The 27,500-nt window shown below is 37.4% G+C and overlaps 2 protein-coding genes across 2 annotated transcripts in view; one reads left to right on the top strand and one right to left on the bottom strand.

Annotated features, from left to right (window-relative positions):
* Positions 1-323: 323 nt before the first annotated feature.
* Positions 324-6,489, bottom strand: LOC140948016 (trafficking protein particle complex subunit 2-like). The gene is made up of 5 exons (XM_073397240.1): positions 6,259-6,489; positions 5,913-5,998; positions 1,545-1,606; positions 852-937; positions 324-519 (listed from the first exon to the last, which is right to left on the bottom strand). Exons 1-5 carry the CDS (start codon positions 6,376-6,378, stop codon positions 421-423), a joined length of 453 nt encoding a protein of 150 aa, XP_073253341.1. The 5' UTR covers positions 6,379-6,489; the 3' UTR covers positions 324-420.
* A 2,438-nt stretch (positions 6,490-8,927) lies between these two features.
* LOC140947199 (uncharacterized) overlaps positions 8,928-27,500 on the top strand; it is a 39,331-nt gene continuing 20,758 nt past the window's right edge. The window contains exons 1-24 of the mRNA XM_073396262.1: positions 8,928-9,139; positions 9,862-10,125; positions 11,995-12,183; positions 12,639-12,680; positions 13,680-13,745; positions 14,190-14,288; positions 14,981-15,052; positions 15,439-15,528; positions 17,013-17,096; positions 17,778-17,906; positions 18,541-18,627; positions 19,131-19,220; positions 19,778-19,819; positions 20,077-20,218; positions 20,516-20,654; positions 21,000-21,060; positions 21,949-22,163; positions 22,734-22,797; positions 23,296-23,456; positions 23,606-23,669; positions 24,381-24,682; positions 24,786-24,936; positions 26,209-26,407; positions 26,958-27,265. Coding sequence (XP_073252363.1) covers positions 8,948-9,139; positions 9,862-10,125; positions 11,995-12,183; positions 12,639-12,680; positions 13,680-13,745; positions 14,190-14,288; positions 14,981-15,052; positions 15,439-15,528; positions 17,013-17,096; positions 17,778-17,906; positions 18,541-18,627; positions 19,131-19,220; positions 19,778-19,819; positions 20,077-20,218; positions 20,516-20,654; positions 21,000-21,060; positions 21,949-22,163; positions 22,734-22,797; positions 23,296-23,456; positions 23,606-23,669; positions 24,381-24,682; positions 24,786-24,936; positions 26,209-26,407; positions 26,958-27,265 — 3,252 coding nt within the window. The 5' untranslated portion in view covers positions 8,928-8,947. The remainder of the gene's footprint in view (positions 9,140-9,861; positions 10,126-11,994; positions 12,184-12,638; positions 12,681-13,679; positions 13,746-14,189; positions 14,289-14,980; positions 15,053-15,438; positions 15,529-17,012; positions 17,097-17,777; positions 17,907-18,540; positions 18,628-19,130; positions 19,221-19,777; positions 19,820-20,076; positions 20,219-20,515; positions 20,655-20,999; positions 21,061-21,948; positions 22,164-22,733; positions 22,798-23,295; positions 23,457-23,605; positions 23,670-24,380; positions 24,683-24,785; positions 24,937-26,208; positions 26,408-26,957; positions 27,266-27,500) is intronic.

Genomic DNA, 27,500 nt, shown 5'->3' with positions numbered 1-27,500 from the left:
GTGCTGAAGTTGACTCGGATGTTAGGGTCTTTCCGGGACATGTAGGCTGATTTAGCAAGAGAACGGGAACATCAGTTGACGACGGCACGCGCAAATCAAACAACTGGCTTGACCAACGGCAGAGCGGCAAATTGGGCACTGGAGGTCGCGATTAGTCCTCTCCATGAGCTTTCCTGCCCTTCGTCAACAGACTTTCCCGTCATGTTGCTAAATGAGCCCGACATTTTGTTTAAATAAACAGGACCTAACTGCTAAGAAGACTACTAAACGCCGCTTCTAGATTTTGACAAGGCACCGCTGTAGCTGAGATGTAGAAACACCACTTTTAAAGACACAAATTAGCATTTATTTTTACATGATGACATATCTGTACAGTGTTCTCTGAAAAGAAGGATAGTCCAAAAACTACTTCTGAAATTATTAAGCAGAGAGATGCTTCTTTGCTGCCACGAGGACTTTTCTTTCAAAGTTTGGAGACTCAATCTTGCTGTTCATATCATAAAATGGATTCATTAAAACCTGCAATATAAACAGAAACAAATTGCGTTGGAGTAGAGAAGCAAAAAGGGTGAGCTATGATGTAAAAAATTACAGCATCAGAATTTTAGTTATTTTATACATTTACGTACAATTAGAATGAACTACAGCGGTGAGAACAAAGTGCTGACATCTCTCATCATTGTGGAAACCACCCTTGACCCCCCTGGGGTGGGGGGTTACTCCCTTGTAAGGCCTATATGGGGATGCGCCGCTGGACAGGGTATGTTCAAGAGTTTGAGAGCTCTAACTTCACTCATAAAGGGAAGATGAATTGACCCTAACTCAAAAATGACATTGCTTTTGATTTTTACCTTGATATATGTCTCATAAACATCGGTAAAGAAATTCTTAATCCCATCATCATTTCTAGCATCATGTAGCATCACAAATCTCTTACTTGAATTCAGTTAAGAAAATACCACTCAATAAAATTTCAACAAACAATAGTCACAGAAAAGCATTAATTTTGTGATGTCTACCAATGAATTGGGATATACACTCAGCCTGTCAATAAATACTATTTTTTACCCTTTAAGCAGAAGTGTCTTTCTGGCATGGCCATTACCATGTGCGGATACCTTTACATTGCTAATCATTTGTGTAATTGGTTCATTCCCCGGAAAGTAAACAAGCTAACTATGCGAATGTCAGCAATGCGAATGACGTCATAATTATTCATATTATTCTCAACCTCATACAATAATCATTATGGCTAGATCTTAATGTTCTCACAAGTTGGGACTTGTCTCACTTTGCCAAATTTGGGATTTTTATGGGTATTCTTTAAATACCCTAAAATATCCAAAAATGGGAATCGGTTATTTTTTCCTGTGTCTCCAGCTGACCTACTACGTCTGAGACACTTCTTAACGTAGCTGCATGGCTAATAGCCTGGGTCCTAATGTCAGAGAAAACAACCCATAATAGTTTTCTATGCAAATAATTGAGCACAAGATTAGTAAACACCTATTACGAATATTTAATAATATTTAAAAAAAGGATATCTGAGGCTGTAACAAAAGCAGAGACAAACCACTCATTGAACTTGTCAACATGTTTTAGATACCTGTTAAAACAGAGCAGACATTCCTGTTAGTGAAATTTGGTTAAAGGTGAGGAAACTCAGTCCACACTGAATGTAATTTTGATGTTGTTGTTTTTAAAGTCCCTTAAAAACTCACCCAGGGTACTATAGCTCCAATTTAAAATGTCCCATCAGTTCAACAACAGTTTCGGGATATTACACAGGATGTCAAAGGCCAAGTAGTTATTTTGGCCTGTCCACTAAGAATTTAAGGAAAATGCCTAACTGACTATCAAAGATGTGAGTTTTTCTTTATCCCTACCCCAGTGTTCTCCTTATCAGGCAGTAACCAGTAAAATTTGCCGCCTGAAGCAACATCTCTTACAGACTGCAACTGCTTGAAGCTTTACCAAAAATTAATTACATAATATTATTAGTTTTACAAAGATACCATGTTGTGATTAGTCTGCTACACAGCCGTTTTTAGTGTCATCACGCAACGCTCCTCCCCACTAACGGCTGCTGAAAACCGAACTACATTCCTTTCCCTTTATGTTTGTGGTCTAACGAACAATCCAATCATGTACAAGAAATTTGACAATACCTGAGCCACAGGGCGCTAGGCAGCGAGCACGCTTCTCAGTTTTCGACGAATCAATCAATCGTCGCTCAATTTAGATGGGCTTTGTGTTTTCAAGCAACGAAAAGGTTAATTTGCAAAAAAGTTTGTTTTAAGCGGTCAAGAAAGTTCCAAGTGAAAAAAAGGTTTGATGGGCCTTTTAAACTTTTACCAGGATCGGTTGGTTCTTCATTTAACGTGCATATGTAGTGAAGAATTTAACGTACCGGATGTGCTCATTGTGTTCTGTGAAGACTAAACTCTCAAGGGTAGTGAGTCAAAAAGCAATCTTATAAATTATCGATGAGCGATTTCCCGAAACTATACCTGGCAACTTTTTGAGCACATCCATGTTGTGAATCGCAATTTGCTCGACTTTCTTGCTGTTGCTGCTTATCTCCTAAATTTTGAATAGGACTCGACTATGACAACACTGTAGTTAATTGCTTGTTTTCACGCGACGATTTTGATTATTCTGTCATTCACACATGGGGCAGGGTCATTCCACAGTATTCCGTCTGTTGCGGAAGGGAAATTCAGAGACACTAATCATGTTGTAGTGTAATGAGTTTTTTTCATTTACTTCTGGATATTTAGGGAGTTTTTATGTCTTTTAGGGAGCTATCATTTCTAGTCTCATGCTTTTCTCTTAAATGCATTATTTAGCTCGCAGACCATCAAAAGAGGGCTGTTGCGGAGGGGAACAGAAAATACCGTGTTCAAAGTTTTTTTATTTCATTCTTAATTTTCTATGAATTCTGGAATGGTATCCTAAGCTCACTGGTTTTTTCCATTTTATCAACTTATGTTAATTACAAGAATCATAAAAGGAAACTTAAATGTACAGCTCTTTTTCAGTGAGGCAGGATCCAAGACCACCATCCACTGTTGCGGAGGGGAAGTTGCGGAGGGGAAAATGTGTCCACATTTCAGTATTCATAAAACAAGCCACGAAAACCTAATTATAACGACCATATTTTAATATATGAACTTCAACAACTTTACATTGGCTTTATATTTATTAATGTCTCTGCTCCTTTATGATGCATGTCTAACGCGAAGTGACTTAATTATAAAACAAATAATGACAAGTTGGCGATAATGGGGGAGCACTGCCGTGCGCTAGGTTAGCGTGTGCGACATCCGGCGATGGCGTGAGCAAATTTAAAAGAACCTCACTTATCTCCCCAGCACTACGAGCTGAATGCAATACAGTACGTGCTGGATCAGACAAGAGTATCGGTTTGCAGGCGATATTAAACGGCAATGCAGCCAACAAGCTTGGGGGAAGTCCCTGCACAGACTTAACCGCACTGCAAGGAGTGTCCCTAGTTTATTTGATGGCATAGCACAAAACAAAGCCCAAACATCGTCTCCAAAGGGAGGGAGCTAGGGAGGGAAAATTTTTACAAGAATAGTATACTGAGCGCTTAAACCTTGCTGAACACTGGAACCCCCTGAACAGTAATTGTTCTACGCTTTTCTAGCTAGACGCATGTCTGCTGGCATCGCCAGTAGAAAAGGCTGTACTACAAGACAGCTCAGCGTTGCATGTGCAAACTCTTAGCCATGAATAGTGCTTTGAAAATATTGGCCAATGCTGTGGCTCGTACTAGCCTGCTTAAGACAACAAGGCCGTAAAGTTCTATGCTAGAATACAATGCATCTTAGAGCTCGCTGACCTTGACAACCTGACTACACAATTGCTTTGTTGAAAAAGAACCGCCATGAATGGGTTACTGATAACTAGCGTCACGTTCCATTAACTACATTTTACTGGCGTGACAGTAAAATTGCTTTTATTTTTAATAGGGTCACTTCTCACTTTCTTTCTGAACTTTCTACTTCTTTCAGTGTTAGAAGGCATTTTTTAAAATTCAATACTTCTCAACTCAGCAAGAAAGCCATATTGAATTTGAACACATGGTTTTAGCTATCCCACAATGCATTGTTTGAGTACAAACTCACAACAGAATTCCCCTCCACAACAAAATTTCCCCTCCGCAACAGAAACTAATCATTCTTTATCAAATTCAGCTAAAAACGTGAAATCCATTAGAACATAATAAAACTAAGCCTTGGTCAAAAATTAGAAGATATAAAAAAAAAAAGTTGGATTAATTATTTGTTAGCCTGAAAATAAAACTATCAGGCCTCAAAATGTTGCGGAGGGGAAAACAGCATCCATGACATTGTCTGCTGCTGTCATTATGGTGAAAATATCAATGTTGGTCAATACTAAAGTAACTTTGCATTAAGTAGTTTTTGTCCCATACCAGCTCAGCAAAATTTTTGTTAATAATTTGTTATCAGCAACACATTTAACTTTCCCCTCCGCAACAGCTATTTTCACTGTATATGGTAATTGATGATAATTTATGCATACACGACAACTGACAACAAACAAAGTTTACCATTTTCACATACTATAACTAGTATATTTTCAATTTGTCAAGAAATTGAGTGAAACAAACAATTTTGATTTTTGATATTTTCTGTCCAAATTACTGTGGAATGACCCGGCAACGATAAAAGCAAAGCTGTGATTGGAGGAGTCACAGTACCACAAAGGTGGCGCGAATACTTTCCAGAAAATGGGAACTGAATTATAATTGGCTAATCACGGGTAAGGAATGTAGTTCGGTTTTCAGCAGCCGTTAGTGGGGAGGAGCGTTGTGTGACGACACTAAAAACGGTTGTGTAGCAGACTATGTTGTGATCTGATTCAATCAAGGAAATGAATGAAGATATGGAAAAGTACTAAAGTATACACAGCTTTTCTAATACGGGCCATGCATTTTGGAAAGAGAACATTGTAGATAGAGTAAGATTATTTGGGTCAAAGGTTTAAAATTGTTGTCTAAAGATATATATAACAATGGCTGATTTGCATAAAAGAGGTCTTAAAATGAGGGAATGATGCTTCAAAGAACTTAGGTCCTCCTAGGGTGGGACCATGTCTCTCACTCCACTACTCCCCTCTCCCCCCCCCCCCTAGGAAAGTGCACCTCTGGGGCATATTTTCACCCCTACCAGCCATGAATACTCCCTTACCTGCTGAGCAAAAAATTTAGGGAGAACACTGCTACCCCTCCCCTTCTTCAAAGGGGTTTTCAAGGGGGTCTTAATTTTGTACATCAAAATATGCCGTAAACAGTGTGGTTGGGTCAGTCTTATAAGAACAAAAGCTGTAATGATGGAAAGTTTGAAGAAAACAACGAAACAAAACAAAACTTATCATGTCAGAGAAAATTTTGCAATACTAGTTTATCAAATGATTTCCCATCCTAACATCTGATGTTAATCACCAAAATGTTTCCTTCCCACACGCTTAGAATAAAAAAAATCATGTTTTGAGCACAACAGAACCATATTAATTTTAACGTGCACATGCATGGTCAAGCTTTGACCATAATAGCCTGAGAAAACAGTGACATTTTACGATGCCACCGCTGGTTCCCCTGCAAAATGATGTCTGAGAAACAGCACAGAAATTCCATACTGATGACTCGTCATTACTCAGATCTGGGTAGTGCTTCTGATAGGTTAAAGCAAATTTCATACACGGCACGACCAATCAGAAGCACCACCCAGATCTGGGTAGTGATGCCTCATCAGTATGGAATTTCTGCACTCGCTTCTCGGACGTCATTTCGTGGGGCAACTAGAGGTGGCATCGCAAAATGTCGGTGGTTTTCTCAAGCTATGACCATAAGAAATCAAACTTACATGCCAGTTGTTGTCCACATCGTTTCATCAACAAGATCTAAGGCAGCATGTGCAATAAATTGATTAAGGTGTCTGTGGTCATCTCTCTGAAGATTTTTTTAAAAAGGATATTCATTAATTTTTATACTAAGGAAAAGAAACAGGATTTTTATTACCAATTCTATACGTAATAAATAGTTTCATCTATTTATTATTGTTATCTAAACTTAAACAGAGCAATTCTTAAGAAAATGTGAGTTTCTTGTGTAGAAATGTCCTTCATGATCACGCTAAACAACATGGGTGGTGAATGACTGTGTAAAAAATTAGTTGAAATTGATTTTTGATTGCCAAGTCTTAAAAGTACCTTGTAGCTTTGGTCGCGACTTTGTGACGAATCCATAGTTTTCATGGGCGGATTGAACTCCATTTCGAAGACTGGATTATCGTAATGACCTACGATTGCAAAGTAATAATTTCCCAGCATCGTTATTTGGCAGGATCAAGCAATCGGTAGATTTAAAACCCAAGTCATCCAGGGGAAGATTGTTTACCACCCCGCCATTGCTGATTTCTACCAGGCGTAACATCAATTGTGGAAGCTTGGGAAGGACCAATTACAAGATTTGTCTCCAGTTTCTTCTCGACTTCCTTAAACTAGGGTTATGAGATGAGTTTTGCTTTTCTTGCAAACATTTCGTGTTTTTTATTTACATGTTTAAGTTTTACCGGTAATAAGATGTTGTTCAATGGTAGAACTAAATGTATTATTCTTCTATTCATCTTGCAAGGCAATCATTACTATAAAATTGCAAAAGTACAATAAATTATTGTTTAAATATCATTATAGTCCACGAAGAAAATTTTATGTTATCTAGCGCTCATCTGATGTTTTTTTTTAAGTAAAAAATGCTGGACAGTTTTCCTCTCTGGATCTGGTTGCTCTGAATTGAAAGGGCAATTGGGTTTCGAAGCATTGTGGGATTTTACAGGATTATTTTCTTAATCAATCCCACGGTCCATTGCGCCCTCATTTTTCCGCCAATGGCCTGCGCTGGAAAGAACCTTGTGGCGCGTAGAGAAATTTGTGCAAACTTCAAGTTTAATTTGCAAAATTTTGACGGATTATGGCTTGAATATCTGTGAAAAAACCTAAAGGACAAGAATTTGAAAGTTACTGGACAACTTCACAGGTGAGAGCAGTTATTTTTTTTGTATAAACTTTGAACAAATGCACCGTTTTGTCAATCGGAAAGGTAAACGCTTCCAGTTTCCAAGCACTCGTAAACACAAGTTATAATCCCGCTGCTTATGGGTATCAATCAGGTCGCTAAAGCAATAACCTGAAAAGATAATTTTGTTTGATCAATTTTTTCAAATTTTCTTTGTATCTCTTTCCATATTATCCAATTTCAGCGTACAAAACGTTGAAATTAAGAAAGTATTCGTACAGCAAGCGTCCACTTCCCTCTATCTCGATCACAAACCCGTTAATATGGCACGGGCTAGAAAACATTTGTTTGCTCCGCTCGCTTTCACTGCTGCAGTCCCAAAGAGGTAATTTTATTTCATTTGCAATCATGCAATCGTATCTGGGTTTTTTTTGCCCCTGCCTCGATACATTAAGCCCGGCTCTACTCTGGCTTCTTCTTATTAAAATCTGACCGAACAAAATGTCAAAAAACTAGAGATTAAGCTTTACGTCAGGGAAAATAACGGTTTGCAAACTCTTATTTTATTTTAATGCCCACAGTATCTCATTCCTCCTTGACTGTAAGAACATGTTGCCCTTTTATTCTAGTTTAGATATTATACCGGTTGGGCAGTATTCTGATATTCCTGCAGACAGATGTCAATATTATATTTTTATGTAGATACACTGGAACCCCCTAAATAAGACCACTTCTGGGCCATGGAAATCCAGTAAGTTTAAGAAATAGTAAGCATGTAGCCTGCAACCATCAAGTTATGGATGCACGTGGGAGGTTGCTAAGCACGAAAGAAGCGTAAGAGTCGCACAAGGTCATAGCCGAGTGCATCTCTAGCTTCTTGAGTGCTTAGCAAACCTGCCAAGTGCATCCATTACTTGATGGTTGCACAGCTGCAATGTTTACCATTTCTTTTATATCATAATCTAAAGAGCATTTCCATTAGCCTTCGTCTGAGTCATCAGTACGCTTCAACAAATCATTCCTTTCAAAAACTTGCCTTTAAATTTCTTTTTCGCTGAAGCAGCCGCTCTCTGTCTTATAGTAAATTGCAAAACGTTTTGTTATTTTGAATGGCATCTGTGTACTTGCTCTTAATATTATAGACTTGCTGCAAGTCGACCTCTTGGCGAGCAGAGTGAGCCTTTTTTGGCTGCGATGCGGCTGACCGAGCGATGAAGTCGCGAGAGGTTGACTTGTCTCACTTGAGGGATTTACATTTGGTTTCCCGCCAAACGTGGGGAGTAGTGTGACTGGCCTTTGGGGTTTCAGGTTGCATTTGCTAGTCCTAGACTTCACTAGCGGAATGTAGTATTTCCATTCCAACAAAAACAATCAAATGTGTGTGCCATTCTCCGACATCAAAAGAGCAAATTTATGTACTTCGTGTTAAAATTGTCACAAACAAAGATTTCAAGTCAATGAAACGGAAATGCGTGCTTCAGATCTTGATACGGGTGAGTAAAAAAAATCACAGCAAGGAATTGAAAGAGCTCTGTTTGTAGCACGTGATGTTCTTCCTAATCAACCAACTGTTTGATTGCGGGGCTGTTATGGAGCGATACAACAACACAAGTGGATTTCGGGAATTTACATGAGGAAGCAAGTACTCTTAACAGTTTCTCTTCAGATTTCAAAATATCCTCTAGTTGTTTTAGCAACCATCCCCGATGCAACAGGAAATGCGTTTTGAGACTGGATCTTTGAGCAATCAGTAGAACAATCCCTGGCTTACTGGTTTTCCTATATGTTCTTGGTAAAAGTGAGCTACTGTACATGTGACATCAATTTTCATTCTAATGAAAATAATTTTGTTGCTTCTAGGTACTGTACGCAGTGTCATTATTAATGGCTGGAAGAACCCCACCAGAAGATACAAGCCGGCCATTACAGCCATTAAGGGGACCATTCTCAGAACCAAGGTCTCAGAGATGGTCTGCCAGACAGTACCCTGCCAGTCTGGACACAGATTTAAGTTTGGCTGCTGAGTTGCGCCGATCTGAAGAGCAGACTGGGCAAAGATCCCTGCCAAATAACCTGGTAATTTTTTTCCAATCATTTTGGTTGTTTGGGTATTAAGCTTTAAGCAGGGCTGTGATCAAGGGCTAGAGGCTAGGTATTTCCCCTCTGCTACTACGCTACTACACTACTACTTTAAGAGGTACAAGTAATAAAAGGAAAGTACAGAAAATAAAGAACTTTCTTGCTTTTCAATTTGCTGCTTACTTGCATATACTCGGCAACTTGAAATCTTAGTGGCAGCCTTGCTTCTGAGTTTGGCAGCCATTTTAGTTGCTTATTGCAAATCATTTATTTAATGTCACGCAGACTCCCAAGGTGTCCTTTTTTTCAGATGACCAACTTTATGTTTATGCCTGGTGAAATTTTTTTTTTCATGATTCACAGTGCACGTGTAAGTTGCAGCACAGTTTTCATGTCCATACATTATGTGCAAAAAATAATCTTACATGTAAGATGCAACATCACTTGGTCTGCAATATTATAAAACAAACAAACAAACTAATCTTATAATAGTGTAAGAGGTCTGTTACCAACAAAAACATTTTTTGAAACTTTGATTGGTCTTTGCCAGTCTTCTAGCAATCTTAAAAATTAACCATGTTAGTGTCACACATGTGTACATCAAAGATCTTGCCTTAACACAGACCTACAACTTAGGCACATGTACATGTAAGATACATTGTAGTATTATTAAAAAGTAATAATCTTACATGTGTCCATATTTTTTGCTGAATTGGTAGGGCTGGTCATCCAGAACAACTGCTGAGTCACCATCTAGCAAGGCAGATGCAGCCAAAAAGAAAGGCAAACACTTTGAACAAGTGAAACTGCCACCAAAGCAAAGCCTTAGCTCACCTACTTCAGGTGGTGCTGCTCCGTTTACTAGGAAACGGCATCATACACCCGCTACTATTCCAAGAAGACGTCTGCCACCGGGTACTCCTATTGCTGAGAGAATGGCAATGGAAAGTTTGAGGCAACAGCTGTCTTACGATGACAGCGAGGTCAGTACACCAATGTCCTCTATGCGGTGAGCTTGTAATAACCTTACTTGGCAGTTGTGGGTTGTGATTGTTATACATGTCACCATGCACTCGTTATGTACAATAACACTTTAAATTACTGTTAAAGAAGTAATTAAGTAAACTGTATTGGTTGTACTTGTAAATGGTTAGTATTTTAAGGCTCTTTACTGCTTTGCCCATTGAATGGCTAACTGAAATGTGTTAATTGTTGAGAAATGATTTAGTCCAAAAATAGAAAGATTAAAAATGTTAATGAAAGGAAGAAAAACAAAATTGAATGTCCTGCATGTACATGTACATGTTCTAGGACGTTAAACAGTGGAGCAAGATTGTTAAATTGTGGAGTAAGATCATTAAAATAATTAATGGCTAAACTGGAAGCATTAATGGGTGAATAGAAAAAGCACTTTCATGTGTGCAAGTAGGGGATGAGGTTTGTCTTATGCACACAACCCGCCTATTTGTGTTGCTGGGGGAAGTGTATGTCATTAGAGAGTTTAAGCTTCACATATACCGCAAAAGGCAAATGTTAGATTGAAGTCAAGAGAATGTCTCAAAATTGGAAATGATCAGATAAGAACAGCTCCAAACAATTCTTATGGATAAAAAAATTAATTGCGTGAAACTACTAATTTATGTGTAGAAATCATGAACTGTAAACAACAAGTGAAAGGGAAACTTGGTCACGTGGTACAAATTTGGGTTTAACGTAAATGTGATGCTTAACCTCTCTATTGCATGACTGAGGGTGGAGGCTTAATGAGAACTTGCTGATTCTCAAAAAGCTAGATTAAGAGAAAAGAGTTATTCAATGTTGCAGTGCTTTAGTTCAGTGGAGGGGCTATTCAGGTACGTGTATCACCCTCAGGGCTGAAACAAGTTTGTTAGGTGTCCTGGGAATAGAGGTTGGGTAGGGGGCCGTTGATCATTAACCAACAAAGACAACATAACAAAAAATTATTATCATTAACTTATCTCTGTAACATGATATGTTGAATTCACACAAGTGTAGTACGTCAATGAAAGTGAGATAGTTCAGTTATTTGAGGTGTCCCAAAGGTGAGGTTCCACTGTACAATATGATATAAATGTAATGTAAACAGGGTAGGAAAAAAGATTGAAATCCACTTTCCCAGTGGGCCAGTAAATTTCATTTTTTACTTAAATATTGCATGCTCAAAGGGAAAGGGAATGGTCGTAGGGTACTGTCTATTATAAGTTATAGATTATAACAAAGTTCATGAGATTACTAAACTTAAGTACTTACATGTATAATAAATAGGCCAGATACAGAGTAACTTCTGGATTTGAGCAATAAAGTTATTGTTATCAGAGGAGTAACATGAGCAAACAAATATGCACTTGGATTTTAACTTGATTCATGAATGCTTCCCACTAATTGTGTCACTTATCTTGCATTCTTCAGTTTTGAAATAGTTTCTGTCTGGAAATTATTAACTACCAAGCTGACACTTCCAGACTGACTCATGTGACCACTGAGGCTAATTTCACTTGCCCACTGGGCCACAAAACTGTAATTTATACTTGCCTAGGATCAAAATTTACTTACCCCGGGCAATTGGACCTGAGTTTTTTCCTACTCTTTGCAACCCAAGTTAGAAATATGTAATGTACATAATAAAAAATTGTAATAGAACGCAATTGTATTTCTAAATGGCATGCAGATGCATTGCAGTTGTAAACCAGTAGCGACATGTATGTACGAAGCATTTTCCACACAGGTCATTAAAAAGTATTCAAGATTACAGTCTGCTACAGCTCTCAGAATGAAAATTTTGTCGTTCTTATATAACTTTAAATTATTTTTTTAATTCTCTGTAACTGTAGCCTGTTCAGCAAAGTCCCAAATCCAGGACAACCAGACCTCAGAATCCACCCTCTAGTACTGCAAATAATGAGAGACCCCTAGCCACACAGTCAAGAGCACCTGCATCTGCTAGTCTACCTGTATTGGAAATGAATGAGACTGAAACAGCAAGGCCTTCCGCAGAGGGTGCTGTCAGCTCTGTCTCCAAGGTGAACTTTCTTTCACTTTGTATCTCCCCAGTTGCACTGTGCATCATGCTGTGCATCATGCAATAATTTCACGTGCAATATTTGCAATCTGGTATAATTTTTAAAATATATACATGTATGTAGGCCTATAATATGTCCATTTTGTTACATGAAAAATTAATGGTTATTGACCATGCTACAAGCATCCTCCTTGAGTATCTCTCTATGTACACTTCTCTGTGGTTCTTCTGCATGAGGATAAACATAATTCTTTCAAACCCTTTGCAGTTTCAACAGTCTTGAAAAAGATTAAACATCAAACTAGTCTTAATGCCCTTTGTCCTTGAAAACCATGAATCACATTTGTGGTAATACTACAAGAATTACATGTACATTCACACCTTTATATTATTGTTAATTTTATAGGCAAATATGCAGTTACATGTAACATTTTTGTTATTAATTTTTTCTTGAAGGTCAACACATCCTTAATAATATCAAGGTTAAATCAAGTCAGGGTAAGTGTACACTGCTAAATACCTTTTGCAAGTAGAATTTTCTCTTGATGCCAATGTAAGTTGTCAAAAATTTAGTCAATGCTGAATCTTTTGCTTTCTCTCTTGTAAGACTCAACTCTGGATGTAATTCTTGCCAAATGCTTCATGATTCTTAATCCTTGATTCTTGACTCTTGATTGAAAATGTACTAATGTACTGTCTTTTGAGTTTTTCTTTGCTTTAGTTTGAAATTTAGCCCGTATTTTTCTCAAAATTCGAACTTTTTTTATGCATTGTGTGGTTTCTGGGCACTTATTCAGTCACTGACAAAGATTATTTCATCATTACAATGACAAAAGTGAATTTTGATAGTATGTAACTCATGTAAGATTTCATATAACGTCCTAAGCCATTCCCATGTCATAATTTGGCCGCTGAGTCAATTTGTGGGCAGGTATGCGTTGCATGACATTCGCAGGCAAAAGAGAGTGTAGCACTTGCTTGTGGGGTAGCCATAAACTTTTCCATTTTAGTACCCTGGTTTGGAAGTTAGTCAAGGGGTTAATCTTTTGTTTTCTCTCTTTCAAAGCCCAATTCTCATCGGTGACTGTTTCTCAATTCTTGAAAATCGATTCTCGCAGAAATTTAGAATCAAGAATTAATTGGGATTTGACACTTCTAACAGACTGTCAACTTACTTTGGACAATACTGAATCCTATAGAAGTACTGTAACTATATTTGTGGGGAACATTGTGGGGAATATGCTTCCTGATGTTGGTTTGGGAAGGTCCTAGATTTTTTTCTATTATTTGATGTACATGTGGTCTGTTTCTCTGTTTTAAAATAATCTCATATTATAAATGATTAAAACCTGTAAGACTGAAATAATTATGTGTGGCTATGATTTACATGTAGTATGCTTTGCAAGAAAACTGAAATGTTTTAAGTTTTGTTTTATTTTTAAATGGAAGGAAACAAATCAAAAAAAATAATGTCCTTACCCCTTTTTTTGGTTTAAGGATTTTCTTAGGCAAGCAACAGCTATGTTTGTCACTTTGCAAAGTAAAAGTGTTGGTGATCAACAGGTAAACTACTAGCTATTAAGATATTTTGTCCTTTAGTGTGTAATAATCATTGTCATTGTTAATTATAATTATTTTATGTATTTGTATTGTTGTGTATTTATTTTTACTAAGTGATTTCTGCCAAAGACAAAAGTAATGTTACATACGTAAATACTGTTCATTGTATGTTGGCTCCTGGCAAGTAATCTTCACTTTGTAAAGAATACCTTATCTGTGATAACTTGCAATCAGCTGCAACCAGGCAACTACATAAGCCTTTCTCCCAATGTACATGATGTAGAAATCATTTTGCAGGCTCATCTTTGAAACAAGGCTTTGGTGACATCATTCAAGAAAAAAGCATTCACCAAAATGCTTTGGTGAACTTTCTTTGTAAACTGTTGGTATTTGAAGAATATAGTAATTTTCCTGACTATGAACCATATTTGTTTAAAGTCTGTACAGACTAGTGAACTGAGTGAGCAGACAACTAAGATTGCTAAGCTTATCAGACAGTTGAAACAGCAAGAGAGAGCTTATGTTGAACTGCTTGAGCGATCACTGGTGAGTAGACCTCTTTTGTTTACACACATAGTGCAAGATTTTATGTATCAATTACGGTATATTATATATATTTTAATTGAAGGTATGGCTCTTAATCACAGGGCTATCAATAAGGCCAGTAGCTGGCCAAAACCGTCAGCTAGTTACCCATCCTTAGCCGGCTACTTTCATCCCTACTACCATAATTGCTAACAAAAAATAAGCACCATCAAATAAAATTGTAAAGCATAATATGTTTCCCAGTTTTGAAAGACATTGAACAGATATTTAAACAGCTTATTATCTGTAAAACATTTGAACCATGTGATGTCTTGGAACACCTGGGAGATTTTGACAGCATAATGCCCCCAGTCTTGCGTGTATTCTGACGGAACAGCAAGGCGTCCATGGTGGAAAATACCTATTGAAAATCCCTGGAAACACGATTTCCCAAGACTCTAAATGTCAAAATGTTCTTAGATGCCTCCACCCTTAAGAACTTGTGCCTTTGGTGTGAGTTTCAAGGCCACCTACTCTGCATTATCAGCTTCAAGTTGCTACTTAAAACTTTTTGATAGCCCTGAATCATGATAATTTATTATTCTAGATGTCCTTATAATTATCGAGATGAAAAGCTTGATTTAGTTATAATTATAAAGGATGGCTTAAGGGAAGAAATGCAAAGAAATGTTCACATGTTAAGTTTTTTTTAGGCAGTGGAACATGATTCTACATTGGAAAACACACCATCTGTGAGTCAGCAGTCTTTAACAGAAGAGGAAAAGGTAAACACATTAAAACTGTGGGTGATTGAAGACAGATATAAACCATTGTAGCGATCCATTAATACAGAACTGTAATTATCGTAAACCATGACTTCCTTTGTCTTGACTTTTACTTAATTTTTTTTTATTCTATGTTATACTCTAAACTGCAAAGTATACAGCTGTATAACCTGAGAGCTGTGGTATTTATACATATACATGTACATGTAAATGTGACATGTGATGTGACATTACAATTTTGTAGATTTATTAAATTTACTTTTTCTTTTGCTTTTCATCAGCATGCATACATGTAAGAAATGCCATACATTGCATAGCTACTAATTCTATACTTGTCCATGGGGTACTTGACAATTTTCCTTTTGTGTGAACTTATTTTTAAGCAGAGTGAATCAGCATCAATACGAGATGAAGAGCTTCAAGGACTTAGACAACAACATGCACTGCTGAAGAAAATGCTTGAACAACAACAGCAGGTACATTGTTGTATTACTGACCACTGACATACCATTTGTTGTTTCCAACAAAGATGTCATTAATAGACCCTTCCTTAGGTTCCTCAAATTTTGACATGGACCAGTAACAAAAAACCCAGTCAACACCACTGGAAAGAAGGTCTTAAAATTAATAAGCTTACCAAGTTTGAAAGTGATATGTCTTAAACAAGCAAAGAAATAGCTGTGAAAAGTCTCTCAAATTGACAGTCGATTGTATGTTGGGGGGGGGGGGGGGGGCGTGAGTTTGTGCCGCCATTGACAAGCTTCTGTAAGATTTGATGACTTTGAGGGGCTATATCTTTGTTAGTTTTGAACAAATCAATTTCAAACTTGGCAATTGTACTAATTTACAAGCACTCTTTCCAGTGGAGTCTATGTCAACTAGTCTATGTCAAAAGTTGAAAAAAAAAAATTTTGAAAAGTCTTTTGAACCAGGTTATGTTTAGTTGGTAGGGCTTTATTCCGGTCTATTATGTTCATGTTGTGTGTCATATTTTTATGGTTTGCTGCATTGAAACAGGGTTAACTTGTTGATAAGCAATAATGAAAATGGAGGGTACTTAGGTGCCAATTGAGCAATGTGAGCAATCAGCAAATGAATGTGGGCAAAATGCCAATAAAGGGGGGTTACCATGATGACCTCCTACAGGTCAGCTCCCCTTGGTACCTGTCACACTGATTTCTCAGTGGAGAATAAAGAACACAAAAGAACTTACCCTAGACCTGAACATAGGAGTTTTGAAGAACCAAGAGGCAGGTGGGAGGGAATGAACAAAATGCAAAAAAGCAGCAAGGCAACTGCAAGCAAGCCACGAGGGAAAAACTACGTGGCAATGGCTTGAATGCACATGCGCAAAGCGATCACCTGCTGACAACAGGAAATCTCCCAGTTAACTATGATTATTGATGATGTCATCTGTCATTAAAACATTTTAAAAGTTGCTGGGTGAAAACAATTTTAGTAGGGGGCATCAAACAGCTTGGAATTTCTCTTAGTTGTATTTTTTTTTCTTTTTTGCTGTCATGAATGTACACGCAGGTCATGTTGATAGTACAGTTTGTAGCTAAGGAAAATGCCTGATCCCCATCTCTTAATGACAGCCCTGTCAAATGAGGAGTTGAATTTTGTTTATCTCTTTCATTTGTGTTTTTTGCCCATTCAACCTACTATCACCTGCATTGTTAGTGTTCAGTTATTTCCATGAATGAAGATTGAATTGTCACTAGAATTTCTTATGTGAAGATTTATTTATTAGTATGTGTACTGTGGAATCCCTAATTTTGAAAGCACCTGGGGAAATTGACCCAATTTATTGGCAGGGAGGTTTGAGAAATCAGGGGTAAAATTACAAGGTTAGGTTTGTTTTAAATCATTGGGAATTTCTATGAACTGAGAGTTCAAGAACTCGAGATTCTATTGTATCTGATCAAAGAACCATTATCTTGTATGTCTGTTTTGATAGCTAAAGGAGCTTCAGAACCGTCAGGCCACCCTTTTGACCCTGCAGCGTGATGCAGAAATGCGTTTGGCAGAAGCTGAAGAAGAGGTAAGTCATTAAAAATTTTGGTGTGGTGCAGGTTTTAGTGTTAATAACAGCTTAATAATTTCATCATACACTATTGCGAGAGCAGTGCTACCATAATTTGCATTCATTCTTTGTAGTAAATAGAAATTATTACCAGATACATTATTTAAAATATTTCGAAACAGTCTTAAGGTACAGAAAAACGGGCAACAAAAAATGCGCAACTTGTCTCGCATCATTGCTTCAAAACGAGTTGAATAGCGATGTTGCGCATTTCACCACCCACATCAAACCTGTCTTGCAATAAATCAGGTTGTCAACAGGTTTGAACATGGGTGGTAAAATGCGCAACATTGCTGTTCAACTCATTTTGCAGCAATGACTGATTGTTGCAAGACAAGTTGCACGTTTTTTGTTGTCCGTTTTTCCATACCTTTAGCAACATTATGTGAGAAGATTGACATGCAAGTTGGGTATCTTACTTGACTTTGTTTTTGTACTATAATCAAAGTTGAAACCAAGTGCAAGGTTTAAAAGGAAAGATAAAAATTACTAGACCAGTTTGAACACACCATACCAATGCACATTTTGTATCACTTATTAATTTTACGTACATGAAAATTTGCACTCCCAGCATAGTCAAAGGGATTAGAGGTAGGTATAAAGCACTGGGATACAACATACAGATTGTTTTCTTCCAAGGGTCGGCAAATCTCTGATGAAGTTGGAGCAGTAGGGGGTGACGATGCTGGAATAGGTAACAGCAGAAGAGTGGCTGTGCCTTCTCAAGCTTCTCAGCAAGAGGCATCTGCATCTCAAAGAACACTGGAGGTATTTTATACTGACTGATGTGGCATTAAGTTATAAGTTAAGGCATTAAGTATATAAGTTATCAGCATACACGATCCAACTTGGAGTAACATTGCCAAAAAAAATTTCTATCATGCTTAACATAAAATAAATAGTTATAGTAGTAACTTTTATTTCTGTCAAAAGTTATTCATGATTTTCTACTTGTAGTACACAAATTATGTACACTGTACAGTAAAATCTGGTACCATAGGTAGACACTTTTGACTTTCAGGGCACGAAAACGTGTCTGCCCATGAAAGAGCAGTTTTTGAGTGCAAAGTCCAGGTGTTCCTGGATTATCAAGACATAGTGTATTTGACATGTCTCATAAAGTTTTGTTGCCCAAATTAATCAAGTAAAATTTGCCTGCACTTTGGGCATAGTATGGTGAACTTACTTTGTTATGGTTATTGGCCAGATTTGACATCTTAATGGGTTGATTTTCAAATAAAAAAGTGTTTGTTTTCACTCTTCCTTATTAGCAGGGGGAGAAGTATAGAATCTCCCTTAAATTGGTGTTGTTTATTAGAATTTGGTGATGTTTACTGCAACTGTGACAGGGTGGTAGGACACAATGTTAACTGATGTTGATTCTCTTGTCTGACTTTTGTAGAGACCAAGTGTAAGTGGCTTAGATGACAGTAGGTTTACACCTGAAGAGCTGGAGCTTATGAATCTTCTTCGAAAGCATAAAGAGAGGGTAAAGCTTTCCCCTGACATTTTAGCACACATTTAGTATCCTGTATAGCCTTTGAACTGCAATTTATTGTCAGATTGTACATGTAATAGATACAGTAAATAACTTGTCTTGCTTTATTGTGTTAATTAACAATTGCAAGTTAACTGCATTACAAATACATGTACAACGTATAATATTATGTACAAGTACGATAAAACTAATGCTAAAAGGATGTGAATCACCTTATCAAAGACATCCCTTTTTTTAGTTACGAGGGGCAGTACTAGTGCAGCATAAAATCCATGTAAACTTCCAAAACTGAATGCCATTTTTGCGACTGCTTTCACGAAGTAATTTTTTTCCCCAAATGAGGTATAGCTTTTTGAAAGGATTAAAGCATTTTTGCTTGGGCAGATTACTTATTTGGGAAACAATCTTTGCAGGTTATTATTTTTGTTTCATAATGACTGAAATTCAGACCTGGATGTTTGCCTTTACCTCTCCTACATTGTTTGTTTTCTTAGTGGAGAGCTGCTGATTCTGCGGACGAAAAGGAAAGAGATGAAAGAGAGAACCAAAGGACAAAGAGGACAAACCATGGTGCAGCAGTTCAAGTAATGATAGCAAACTTAGGGGAGAAAATCCTGACTTCCTGGTTGTCATGAATGGAAAACAATTCAGTTGCCTGTAACTGCCATGATCGTAGATCCAGGTCCCCGCTAACACTTGTCACATCATCAGTTGTGGACAACTTTTTGCCTAACAAGGTGTTTCAAACCATACCCAAATCAGAATAACAGGCCACAGAAAATGCAAAAATTTAAGTAAACTTGACTATAAAACTCCAATGAAAATGTTTCTCTGGTAGCCACCTGTACTTCCTTCAAACATACGTGGCTTAATTAATGCATTGATTGCTTTTCAATCAACACCGCCACACTATGCCAGTCAGAAGCTGTGTTTATGGGTAATTGGTTTTTGCAGAATTGTAGGGTTTCCTGTTCCCCTCCCCCCTCCCTTGTTATTATTTTTTTTCTTTTGGTCACTCAAACGTTCTTACAGTAACTTGAGTAAAAATGTTCGCTACACAGACTAAACATGCATAGGCTCTGTATGTTAGTTTAACCTGGACTAAAATTAAAGAAAATGCATACCTTCTTTTGTCTCTTAGGCCATCCATCCTGAAGTAAGCGCAGAGGCTGCAGATAACGAGGTTTGATACCCCAGCTTTTTTGATATTCAAGTGTTATTTTTTATGTAATTAAATGTGATGTTTTGTGATAACATTAATTTTTAGACTTAAAAAAAGGGAGATTAAAACAACTGAGACTCTGCTTAATGTATCAACACCCACATATATAAAGTAAAAACACTGTAAATGTTTGTCCTGCACAAGAACTGTAGTTGGTTGTCAGCTTGAAGTTGTAAGCTTGTGTCCTTTTTCAAATGAAATCTTGATTGTCCTTTTAGGAGGCAGCCTTGGCTCTTGCTAATGCCACACAAGAGAGACTAGAGCTTGAGAATAAATTAATGGTTTTAGAAGCAAAAAAAGAGCAGATGGACACCTTGTTAAGAGAGTTGCAGTCACTTAAAGAGGCACAACTAAGAAAAGGTACTTTCGTATTTTCAATTTACCTTGAGGTTTCTTTGCTTCTGGCAAATGTATATTATAGCAGTAGCTTATAGCAGTCAAGGTACAGAAGCAACAAACCAGCCCAATTAGGAACATTTTAACTTGGTTATTTTTCCATCTTATGCAGAAACAAATTATCATCTGTATCTGCTTTAACTTAGCCTTAGGGTAGCATCGATATTTTGTAAAGTGGAGCTACTGTGTACGTTTCTTATTGATATTATTTGAAATTGCAATGTTTAAATTAACTATAGTTCTTTGTTTATCTCACTTAAGAATCTCTGGAAGCTGCAGGTGGAACTAGTTCAAGTGTAAATGTGTCTAAACAAGAAGAAGATGAGCCACTGGCCACAACTTCACAAAAACTGGATGACGAGCGTATTCTGGAGGCTTTAGAAGTTCACGAAAAACTTCAGTAAGAATGAGATTTGCTGTTCATAAATATTGATGCTAAAAATGTAATGCTTGCCATTAGGGACTTTGGTAAATTAATGTAACTTGCAAGTAGTCAAATAAATTATTCCTTGTTTGAAACTGTCAGGATGTTTATGTTTCATTGTCTACAGCAGGTTGTAGTTTCACTGTGCCAATGATATGTTCTCAAAGATCCATTCTGTAAAAAACATTAGGTGTTCGTGAGGAGATAAAAAATTATGTACATACCTTCCAAACAGTAACAACATTCATATGTCAGTATCTGTACAATGTTCCAATCATGGTTGAATAACATGTATGTTTCTTGCCGTCTTAATTTAAACAGAAAGCTACAAGATGTAAGGGATAGGTTAAAGCAGTTACGAGACTTGATAGGCCACTACCAGGTAATTAAAAAGATGTTTTTATTGGGCTTTTCCTTTGTTTTTGTGTGCCTGTTTGTTTAATTTTTTGTACTTTTTAACTCTTTAGAGTTTATGTTATTCCATGAACATTGACATTTCCCTGGATGTGTGTTCATTGAATTAAACATTGTGGATTGTACCTACCATTATAGACTGTTGTTTAGTGTCAAACCAACAGATGTAGAATGATGCAATATAACCCACCTACAGTGTATTTGTTTAGATCGCACCCAATAGCTCTTTGCATCACATTTTGTGAATAACAAACTACCTAACAGTTGTTGGAATTACACTTTTCTGTCAAGAATGTTGCACAAGTTTGGTGTTAGTGGTTAAAAGTAGCGATACCTGTAACTATGGTGTTGACAATAACTTTGTCAATCTCAGATAAGACAAAACCTACCCTGAAAGTGTTGCCAAATGGCGATGACTGCTTGAAATGAAAAAGCAATGAATGATTTACCTGGCTCTCCAACCCACTCACACTTTGTTTTTGGAAAACTTATCCGATGTAAAAGACTGTTATGGAACAGAAGCAAAAAGGCAAAATACAAGAAGTAGAGGGCCAGAGAACTGGAAGAAATGAAAGTTATTAATGTAGTTTTACTGAAACTTGGTCCAACTCTAGGTTACAAGAATCAATTTTGATTTTGTTAGCGTATAATCAAATTCATATTACTTGTGAACTGTAAGTTTTGTCCTTCATTGTCACAGTGTGTGACATCAGACTATTGGATAACCTACATTTATGGATTGGGTAACGCCATTTTAGACACCCAATGTTCCTGTTTGTCATCAGAAATGTTCTCAACTAGGAAATGTTTTTTTTTGCATAATTATATTATATACATTTTTATTTAATTTATGTAGCCTTCACAAGGTGAGCTAAGCCAGATACCAGAGGGTGCCCCACAAACTCGCCCTACTATGGAACAGCTGAGCATTCCAGTTCAGAGCACTGAGGAGCCAGAAGAACTTGAAGGTGCAGTCGGTGGAGCTAGTGTACCTGTTGAACAGGACACAAGCAGCACTGACTGGTTATTAAGTTCTGATCTTGTCGATCCAGATCTTTTGGGGAAAATAAGGTGCAACTCTTTAAGAAATGTTCTTGTTCTCAATGGTAATTGTTCTAAAAAATTTTAAATCGGGAGATAGAAAGTTGAAAAAATTACAAGAAGACTAAGCCATAATGTGAACCACTCTAGATGAAATGGATGGACTCTTCAACCCCTTTCAGTTAAAAAGAAGAGAAAAAATAGAAGGAAAGAAAAGGGGTAATAGACCACAAGACCTTGACAGTTGCTCTTCCTAGTATCACACTATTTTTTTTACTGAAATTTCCACCAGTGCCCGATTTTAACCCTTAAAAGCTGACCTCTCCTCCTCTGCATGCTAGATGTTAGGGTTGAGTATTACGCTAGTTATGATTTGACTTCTGTAAAGTTTTTCTTATGTTCGTGAAATGGCTACCAACAGGAAAAGAACCAACTGAAAATATTGTTGTCAAGGAACAACATATTTTAAATGCCCTGAGAACCCTAACTTTATATACATGTAGACACGAACACCCAAAAAATGTGCTGTAAAATGTGACTGAAAAAAGATACCTCACAATATCCAAGTATGTGATACTTTGTTCTTTTCAATATTCTCAGACAACTTCAAGAAGCAAGAGCAAGGGTTGCTCACCTATTCAAACAGACAAATGAAAACGTTCAGGTTGGTTACAATGATGTGATCAGAAATAAATAATTATAAGCTTAAACAACTATATTTAAACTACAGAGAGTTACGCTATAATGAACCCCAATGAGTTGAAACATTAGTTTGCTACATTTTTCTACAAAGCAGGGTGCAAAGAAAAACATTTTTACGGCTTGCCCATTTGGGCAAGCTGAAGCTAACATTTACTAGCCCAAATATCATTTCAACTAGCCCCAAAAACGCTTTGATGAGCAGATTGATTTCACAGGTCTTCTGTAATTTGAATTCCTCAAAAAAATTCACTTGCCCATCGGGCAAGTTAATAACAGAATTCACTCACCCGATAGCAAATCCACTAGCCCAATAATTATTGGCCTTTACTCAAGCGATTATAGTAAGTGACAAATACCATAGTAGTATACGCTACAGATATTGCAGTATCACACACGTTTTATACATTTAAATTTACCATATTGGACGCAATTTACACGAGAAAATTGGGTTTCTTTGCAGTTGGTCCCATCAAGAGTAAACAATGAAGATGTTCAAACACAGACTACTGAAGAGGAATCTGAGCCAGAGTCACAGACAGATACTGACGTAGAGAGTGCTGCTAGTTCAAGTGTCAACGCTTTAGCTTGGCAGGATGATCCTGAATTTCAAGCCAAAGTCAAGTGAGTAATTCTTTAAATGCATTCTTTGAATAATGCGAATGGTTTAGGGATATTTTTTCACTATTTTAGGACAGGGAAACCACCTTGTTTTGTCGCATGTATCCATTTCTGTCTTTGTAATCGTTCTCTTCTGTTCTTCTGTAATTTAGGAAACTGAACTCTGCAAAGCAGAAACTAAAACAACTCCAGGAACTTGTGAAAAAGATACAACAGGTATTTGCTTTTTAAGGAGAGAATACATTTGATGACGTTAGGGTTATGTCAGTACTTAACAATAGAGACACAACGAAAGTACAATTTTAGTCCACCTGGTTTGGAATACTAGGTCCAATTGTAAATTGTTGTCCTGAGTCTTCCGATATTACAGTCTTGAATGCTAGTCTGTGACCAACTGTTGCCAACTTGTTTTTGGGAAACTTTCAAGGAACTTAGTGTTTTTTGATGCTGCCATAGCAATTTTTGTAAATCTCACTTTAACATTGCTTTCTTGGCTAAGAAACTAGAAGTCCCACCGTAAGACCATCCCCAATGTATGCCAGTTGGTCTGTCGAGTGAACCAGTGACTTTCCTGACCGCAAGCAGAAGGCTGTATAGTCAATGTGTATCCTAAAATAACCTTCCAACTTTACGATTATAATTTAAAACCAATTCATACAGCGGTACCACCTGCAGTGCCAGCCTCCATGTTGATGTTATCAGTATTTGACTGTTTACTGCAATAAAGGAATCAAAACTGTGAAAAGCATAAAACTTTAAAATAAATATACTGGTGGTATTTCGGATGATGTCTGTAGTTCAATGTGTCAATGTTATACTTTGACCAATTTCGAAATGACTCAATCTAACATGCCACATGGTTAATTTCTAGATTGAATACTGTTTGGTGGTACACAATCATGTTACATCAATATGTTTTCTCTTTAGTTTCCAGACTCATCACCAGCTTTACCAGCAGAGCTAGCAGAACTAAGTTTTGATGATGAAGACTTTGATGATGAAGATGATGATGATGATGACGATGATGATGATGATGAGGATGATGATGACAGAGAGGGAGAAGATGAGGAGGAAAGAGGTGAAAGCAACAGATCTGAGCCTTCTGATGACAATGAAGGTGTCGACATTCAAAATGAAGAGGAGGAGGTTACTTCAGCTACTGAAGATGAGGAGGCTGGTGGAGATTCAACTTCATTGATCAGAAACGGGATGCTTCAGCTTGATGGTTGGTGTTTAGATGAAATAAAGGCAGCCAAAATGTTTTAAGACCTGCTAAGGTGGCAGTTTTTATCATAAATACTAATAAATTTTATTCTTTTCTTCAGCCGGAAGCGACCAAGAAGCAGTTTATCAAAGGTACTTGCGCAAACAAACTGAAGAGCTGGAGCAGCTGCAACAAGAAAGGCAGAGGTTACTGGAGATGCAGGAGGAGCTTACAAGAATGAGCCAACCCTCCAAACCCCACATTACAGTGGCAACCCAGGTAAAGATGGTGGAATCGTATTATAGGTACTAAATCAATTCATGAAAGATGATGGTGATTAGTTCATTTGGATTGAGAAAAGGTCAAGTTCAACTTCTTCGTGTAAGGAAGTCGTGTCTGATGGCCTGGGACTAGTGGACTTTTTGTTCTGATTAGAGAATTCTGTTCTTAACTTTCCTGATGGGCAAGAAAAGCCCGTGGAGGGAACTCTAGTCACAGAAGTACTGAAAGACAAACGTTTACATTCCAAATCAAGTCATGTGGATTGAAAGCTGCTTTTCATACTGGTCTAAGTGAAATTTTTACAGTTATTATTAAAATTAATGAAGCAAGTGATTACCAATTATACTATTTCACAGTTAAGGGCTTAGTACCATAGCCTTCAAGTGAATGCAAGGCTGAGGTTGACCTTGTTTTGATACAAACCTCCTTTGTTTTCTTATGGAAATTACTAGTTAGCATAAAAACAACAAGATTCACATATGAAAGAAGAAAGGGTTGTATGAAAAGAAAGTCAACTCCAGCCTGTTTCCATACACAACTGTAAAGTGGCCTATTAATTAGTAAATGGTGATTAATTATTTATCTAGACTTGGGACGAGTTGATCTCCCATAAGTTCTTAAAAGTGGGTGAAGTGAGCTTCAATGCATGAGGTCACACAGGGACCGAGCGAGCGAAAAAGTCTCGAGGTTGACTTGTTTCACCTTAATGGATTTGAATCATATAAATTCATGTGGGAAAAAAGTGGTTGACATTATGCTGTGTCAGGAGTGGCGTGAAATATCACTCACTGTCTTACTGGTCAATTGTCATGACGTCACCGGTAGAGTTTTTGTCTGGTGAATTTCAGACCAAACAGGTATGAAAAGTCCTTTAAAATGGCATAACCAACCAGGAAAAATAGTAAAGGACTTTTGGAAAGTCTATAATTTATCCTGCTCATCAAAATTAAATTCAGGGCCAGTACATGCTTGCTACATCTTGTCTGAAGCGCTTGCTCTTGAACTTATTTTCTTTGCACACTGAACTTAAATGATAAATTTCATTGAAGCCAATGTCCAAGCGTAAAGTTTTTAACCAGAGAAACGTTTAATATTGCTTTAGATCTATTCTCCAGTCACTTGAATAGCTTCGTAGTTCGTTAAATTGTACAAATTAATGAAGATTTTTCTCGCTCAAAATATTAGTGCATGTCATATACTTTGGAGACAAAAAGTTTAGTTTGATGGTGATGTTGTTGACGTTCTTTAATTCGTTTTGTTACATATTAGACCACACGAGCACAGGCCCAAAAGCCAGAGACGGGTGGATCTGTATTCAGGCATGATACTTTCACTATCAGTCGAGCAGATGGCTCCAAGAGACCAATTATTCATCGGCCCGTCAATAGAGAAATGTCAACTCAGACACCATTCTATGGAAGTGATCTGAGAGCTGCGAGATCTGTGGACTCAAACGAACCTCCAAGAGGTGAATTAGTCTTGCTTTTTTTTTCTGTGTATTAGCCGGCAAGGCCTTTTGTTAAGAAATAAGATAGAAATGTGGGAGTGAATTTTAAGCCTGGTGAATACATAAGAAAAATGTTATTCAGTTAGTGACACAGGCTGCTTGCCAGTTGGAAGAAAACATCCGAGTTCTCCCAAAAGAAGAGTATCAGATCATTACATTGTTAAACTTTTATTACATGTCTACACACACTGGAACATTTGCTTAAACAAGAGTACGACATAGACACTAAAACATGCAATATCAACTTGTAGGAACCTTTATTTGTAAGCTTGGAAAATAGCTTACAAAGGTTGTAGCACAGCCTTGACCAGAGGCGGGCTTTAATTAAAAATTTTGACTAAACTCAAATCCGTTATGACAAAACCCTCTGTTATAACATTGTAATTCTTTTCTGTAGGTGTGTGTCACTTAACGTGTATAAAAACGATCATTGACAATGTCAAGAACAGTGGTACGCAATAATTAGTTGCGTGTTTGCAGTGACACTTTTGCTTATTCATTGTTATTCTAGCTCGTCCTAGTGCATTAGTTTGGTCAGAACTAAGACGCCAAAGGGAACTGCACGAAGAAAAGCTTAAGAAAAGAAAACAAAGGTTCTTAGAGAAACGAAAGAAGGCTGGCTTGGATGATGTGTCAGAAGGTGGCACCTACTCAGTTCGAAGCGGCAGGAGTGGGGATATAGATGAAGGGTTTGGAGTCAGTATGATGAGTGCTGATATCACTACAGCCACATGGGGAGGTTCCACCCAACCTAGCAGTACACAGAATGACTCTGCAGTGTCAGCTGATGGCTCTGATGATGAAAATCAGGGAGGAGAGGTACGGTCTCACAAGAACATGAATGTAATGACATATATTCACGTCAGACGAGCAAATTTCTATACTAAGCCTCGCTTTGAAATAGTAAAGTTGCGAAGTTTTGCATAAATGAATTCTAACGGCAGAATACCCTCTCACAAAGAGTTCAAAGACGGAGAATTTTGATCACAATCGAGGCTCAGTTGGTGGAATTTATAAATCTGATGTAAACTTGCATAAGGGTCATTGCAAAAGA

The sequence above is a fragment of the Porites lutea genome, chromosome 9 (genome assembly GCF_958299795.1).
Source record: "Porites lutea chromosome 9, jaPorLute2.1, whole genome shotgun sequence".
Lineage (NCBI taxonomy): Eukaryota > Metazoa > Cnidaria > Anthozoa > Scleractinia > Poritidae > Porites > Porites lutea.
This window is presented reverse-complemented; position numbering and strand designations above follow the sequence as displayed.

Excerpts from the sequence above, each read along its gene's own strand:
- LOC140948016 (XM_073397240.1), bottom strand. The coding sequence starts at position 6,378 with ATGCTGGGAAATTATTACTTTGCAATCGTAGGTCATTACGATAATCCA. Across the intron at positions 1,607-5,912 it reads ATGTGGACAACAACTGGCAT|GTATCTAAAACATGTTGACA; the intron begins GTAAGTTTGATT and ends CTGTTTTAACAG. Across the intron at positions 938-1,544 it reads TGCTTTTGTTACAGCCTCAG|GTAAGAGATTTGTGATGCTA; the intron begins ATATCCTTTTTT and ends AACTGAATTCAA.